Source organism: Notamacropus eugenii, chromosome X, assembly GCF_028372415.1.
Source record: "Notamacropus eugenii isolate mMacEug1 chromosome X, mMacEug1.pri_v2, whole genome shotgun sequence".
Taxonomy (NCBI): domain Eukaryota; kingdom Metazoa; phylum Chordata; class Mammalia; order Diprotodontia; family Macropodidae; genus Notamacropus; species Notamacropus eugenii.
This window is the reverse complement of record NC_092879.1, coordinates 86797577-86803245: the sequence shown is the minus strand read 5'-3', so window position 1 is coordinate 86803245 and position 5669 is coordinate 86797577. Positions and strand designations below refer to the sequence as shown.

Here is a 5669-nt window from a genome sequence, read left to right as displayed (position 1 = left end):
TAAAGCTTAAAACGTCACTAAGATTTTTGCTACATACCGTACATAACAAAGGGAATTAGAGAATTCACATTTTCCCATGTGTGCCCCCCCCCCCCCGTTCCGGCGCTCAGGACCCCTGCTGAGCTGGGACTAGCCATCCTTTAAGGTCCTTCCCAGCTCTAGATCTAAGACGTGAAAAAGAGTAGCCATCCTCCAGGACAGCTTTCCAGATCTCCTTCATGGCACTAAGCAAATTGTCCTTTTGAGAGTCTCCAATTTGCATGTATACACATAATATGTGTATGACTTCATACCCCCAGTGTATATGCACCCATATATGCATGAACTATGAATGCACACAGTCATCATACATGCATGCATGCTTGCGCATGAATAGTACTGCACAGCTTGGGGGTACCCTGTCCTGGAAACTCATCCACTCCTGCAATTTATGAGTGGGCAGGGTCACACGGTCCCAGCAAGCCTGAGCAATGAGTCCTGTGAACATGGTTACCGTGTCGTTCGGGCAACTGGCTGAAGCTGCAGTCATTGGTGGGAAGCTAAGGCACCAGGCTACTGACTGATGCAGCCATTGGTAGCAACTGAGATGTCTGGTTATTGGTTAGAACGCTGGTGTTGGCGAGATCTGCGCTGCCCAGCCATTGGCTGGAGTAGTCACCATTGGTAGAGAAACAGCCACTAGCAAGAGACGCTCAACGCTGTACGCCGGAAAGAGCAACTGCTATTGGTGGCAGCCATAGTGCCTTGCCAGTGACTGGAGCAGCAGCACAAAGTTGCCTGACCATTGGCTAGAGCTGAGCCTCTCTGTCATTATCTGGGTGGGAACTGAGCGGCTGAGCCACTATATAGGTGAGAGCTGAGGGTTTGCGCCATTTGCTGGGTGTGAGGTGAGCTTCTCCGCCATTAACGTGGCGTGAGTTGAGCCTCTCCGCCATTAGCTAGGCCACGTGCGGTCACCTGTGCCTAGTAAACCAACGCCAAATCAACCGAAAGAAATCAACCCAGTTATCTTCTACCGTTTCTGAGTGCCAGGCTGAGGTGAGACCAGCGGGCTATCGAGTGGGAAGTACATTCGGGGTTCAGGGCCTCAGTGAGGCGGCAGCGCCTGGACTGTGTGTGGCGGGAACGCCTGGACTGTGTTTGGCGGGAGCGCCTGGACTGTGTGTGGCGGGAGCGCCTGGACTGTGTTTGGCGGGGCAGTGGTAGAGGCGGGTGAGGTGAGCGGAGGCTCCGGGCCCTTACCAGAGAGATGGCGCCAAAGAAAAAACCCAAGAGGCGCCCCAGGAAGCCCCAGTTTGAGGTCGGGGAGCGGGTGTTGTGTTTCCGAGGGCCCCTGCTTTACGAAGCGGAGTGTGTAGAGGTGTCTGTTAGGTACAAGAAAATCAAATACCTCATTCACTACCCCGGAAATGAGGAGAAGGCTGCCGAGCAAAACCAGCTCTCTGAAAAGCTGGCCAAGATGGTGGTTTCAGAGACTGAGGAGATGAGTGAAGGCTCTAAAGCCCCCAAGACTACTGAAGTCAGTGAGGCCCCTGAACCCCGTAAGGCCCCTGAACCCCGTAAGGCCCCTGAGGAAGCCACTGAGGCCCAAGCAAGCCCTGAAACTTCTGTAGCTACTGGGGTTCCTGAAACTCGCAGGGCCCGTGCAAACCGTAAAAAGCAGGAAGCCGCTAAAGCCAGAGAAGAAGCCATTGAAATGGCCTTTGAACAGTGTAAGACCAATAGGCCCCTTGTCGTCCTTGAAAGCAGGACAGATATTGAGGCCCATGAAGCTTCCAAGGAAACCCAGAGGGTGTGTGAAACCCGCAGTGCCCATGCAATCCGGAAAGCCCGGGAAGCTGCTGAGGCCCAGAAAGCTGCCGAGGCCCGGAAAGCTGCCGAGGCCCGGGAAGTTGCCGAGGTCCGGAAAGCAATCGAGGCCCGGAAGGCAGCCGAGGCCCGGAAGGCAGCCGAGGCCCGGAAGGCAGCCGAGGCCCGGGAAGCTGCCAAGGCCCGGAAGGCAGCCGAGGCCCGGAAGGCAGCCGAGGCCCGGAAAGCAGCCGATGCCTCAGATACCTCCGCTGAAGCCGCCAAGGTCTGTGCAACCCGTAAAGAAGTCACTGAGGTCTGTGAAGCCGCAGAGGGCACTGATACTGTGAAGGCCTCTGAAAGCCAGGACTCCCGTGGAGCCGCTGAGGCCATTGAAGTCACTGAGTCCGGTGAGGCCACTGTGTGCTGTGAAATTCTTGAAACCAGCGAGCCCAGAAAAGTTGATGAAGCTGGTGAAGAGCAGATGGGGGCCAAGGGCAAGGCCAAGCAAAAGGGTAAGGGAAAGGCCAAGGCTAAGACTGATACAAGCCGCTTCCCTACTGAAGATGATGATGGTGACGACATTCCAGATCCTTTCAGCCCCCCAACTAGCTGGGATGATGAGTGGGTTCCACAAAGCAGATTACTTAAGTATTCAAAAGCCAATCTTCAGAAACAGAAAGAACTTTTTGAAGCTAACCAACAGCAGTTTGCCAAAAGTGTAATGGCAGGCGCAGCTTCAGGAAAGGCCTGTGGGGCTCCACAGCAACATCCTTCCGCCTCAGTACAGGCAAAGAAAAGGAGCCAGAATATAGTGACTGAAACTGATAGTGGCAGTTCTGAAAATAGAGATGATGCCGGTAGTAGTACCAGCAGTGAAACACCTCAGCCCCCAGCTTGGAGAAGAATGCCAGTGAACCTTGCTGTTGATCCACGTAGAGGATTAATAAGAAGAATGGACTTTAAGATAAACATTCCTGTAGCACTACAACCATGGCTTGTAGATGAGTGGAACATGGTCACTACACAAAACAAGTTATTTCATCTCCCTGCCAGGAAGACTGTGGAATCCATTCTGGAGGACTATGAACATTATGAGTACTCTCATGCCATGTCAGAAGAGAAGATCTTCGCTGTTGCTGAAATTGTAGCAGGTATTAGAGAATACTTCAACCTGACACTAGGTTCTCATTTGTTGTACAAATTTGAGAAACCACAGTATGCTGCAACCGTCACAAGTCAACCTGGCGTCCCAGTGTCACAGATCTACGGAGCACCACATCTGTTGCGATTGTTTGTAAAAATTGGAGACATGCTGTCCTATTCCTTCTTTGACGATCGTAGCGTCACTTTATTGACAAGGTATTTGCATGATTTTGTAGAGTATTTAGCACAAAATTCCGCAGGTTTGTTTAGTCGGGATGCTTACCACCTTGCTTCTCCTGAGTATATTCAAAAAGCTGCAGAGGAACCTGAGGAAGATTGACAGGTGAATCTCAGTAAAAACATAGCTCATATGTTTAGTGTGTACTCTTGCATATGTGAAAAAAAAAAATTCTGTTAGATCCTGAGATATTTTGTTTGGAGAAGAAAGTAAAAAGAGGAGATTTCTAATATTTTTTCCTTCTATAGTCTATGGAACAAAAGGTAAAAGATAGGAATTTTTCTGGTATTTCTTGCTTCTGTATTGTTTGGAACAAAAGGTAAAAGGGAGGATTTCTGGTACTTGTTCCTTATATAGTGTATGGAACAAAAGGTCAAAGGTTAGGAGCGTTCCTGATATTTGTTAGGAACCAAAGGTAGTGGGGGGGGGGATTTCTCTTATTTGTTTTTGTATGGTTTGGAACAAAAGGTAGAACATGGACATTTCTGATATTTATTTTGTGTTATTTTGTTAATTATTACTTTTGTATCATTTAGAACATAAGGGTTAAATATTTCTTTTTTATTGTTTGGTTCAAAAAGTAATGAGGATATTTACAACTCTTCTTTTGTATGGTTTGGAACAAAAGGTAGAACGTGGCGATTTCTGATATTTACCTTTGTATTATTTTGTTAATTATTTTGTATTATTTAGAACATATGGTTAAATATTTATTTCTTTTGTGTTGCTTGGAACAAACAAATGGGGGATATTTGTAATTATTATTTTTCTGTACTGCTTGGAACACAAAGTAAAAGGCAGGAATTTCTGATATTTGTTACTTTTATGGTTTGAAACAAAAGGCTTGAAGTGGGTATTTTTGATACTTATCATTTTTGTATCATTTAGAACATAGGGTTAAATATTTCTTTTTTATTGTTTGGAACAAAAAGTAATGAAGATATTTACAACTGTTCTTTTGTATGGTTTGGAACAAAAGGTAGAACGTGGAGATTTCTGATATTTACTTTTGTATTATTTTGTTAATTATTTTGTATTATTTAGAACATATGGTTAAATATTTATTTCTTTTGTATTGCTTGGAACAAACAAATGGGGGATATTTGTAATTATTATTTTTTTGTACTGTTTGGAACACGAAGTAAAAGGCAGGAATTTCTGATATTTGTTACTTTTAGGGTTTGAAACAAAAGGCGTGAAGTGGATATTTTTGAGATTTCCTTTTGTATTTGGAACGTGTAGTTAAATATTTGTTTCTTTTGCATTTTTTGGAACAAAAGGTAAAAGGGGGGGTACTTTTGGCATTTTTACGTTTTTTATTATTTGAAATAAAAGGCATAAGGGAGTATTTTTCTCATACTTGCTCCTTTTGTAATGCTTCAAATGAAAGGTAAAGGGAGGCATTTCTGATGCTTGTTTTATAATTATTTTGTTAGGAATAGAAGGTAAAAGGAGAAAAAAGAGGGCATATTTTAGCCTTTTTCTTTTTTGAATTGCTACCAATCTGTAAGGGTAAGCTGTGGATAATTTTCACTGTTTAGTTGATCCAGATGTTTGAATTTCTTTGGTATCATTTCTTTGACACTAAGCACTTATATGAGCTGTTAATGGGACACCCTGATTCCTAATTTCAAAGATTTAATACATTAGATACAGGAGTGAAAAAAATCCTTGATTTGTGCTCATTTTTTTTTTCATTTTCAACTTCTGAAAATTGGAGTGTGGTGTTTGTTCTCTCTAATTTTTTTTCCTTGCTCAGGTTTCTGAAGAATAGTGATTTTTGTTATGGTTTTGTGTTTGTTTTGGTTGTAATGCTATATAAGTGCATTGTTGTATATCTTTGATTTTCTTGGAAATTTAATTTTTATGGAGCAGTTAATAATAAAAATTACAATAAAAAATAAAAATAAATCTTTTCAAGCAAAAGTCTTCATTTTCTTTCAAAACATTAAAAAAGGGTAAGATAAATGCAAGGGACTCCTTGTGTTACAGCCACAGATGATAGGGCAGGAGCCTTAGAATCAGGAAGACCTAGGTTTAAAGCCCTCCTCACACTTCATAGTTCTAAGATCCTAACTAAGACACTTAACTACTCAAAACCTCAATTTCCTCATCTATAAAATGAGCAGGTTGTACTAAATGGCCTTAAAGGTTTCTGTAGCTCTAAATAGATGATTCCATGAGCCTCTGTCACATTAGATTTGACCAGGAGCTGGTCAGCTCAGCCAGGAGTTCTGTCTGACCCAAGTGGCTCCTGCACATCGCATTTTTTTCACTACTCCTGGGTGAAGAAGAAAGCTAGTGCCTTTTACAAATGCACCAGTCCAGGGTAAACAGTTTGTTTTTACCCAATGTTTTTGCATATACCAGGCATGAGTAAACTACATTAGGATGTACAAGAGGGTTACAAAAATACTTTGGTGATTGAGTGGTTCACGAGCACAAAAGAAAGGCAGACACACTTTGACACAGAACATACATTCCAAGATACCATATG

General features: G+C 43.6%; 1 protein-coding gene across 1 annotated transcript; it reads left to right on the top strand.

Annotated features, from left to right (window-relative positions):
• The first annotated feature begins 868 nt into the window (after positions 1–868).
• On the top strand, positions 869–5083 carry LOC140515418 (uncharacterized). The gene has a single exon (XM_072626087.1). It carries the CDS (start codon positions 1250–1252, stop codon positions 3272–3274), a length of 2025 nt encoding a protein of 674 aa, XP_072482188.1. The 5' UTR covers positions 869–1249; the 3' UTR covers positions 3275–5083.
• Positions 5084–5669: the final 586 nt, after the last annotated feature.

Bases quoted from the DNA above. Each gene is read 5' to 3' on its own strand.
- LOC140515418 (XM_072626087.1), top strand. From the start codon at position 1,250: ATGGCGCCAAAGAAAAAACCCAAGAGGCGCCCCAGGAAGCCCCAGTTT.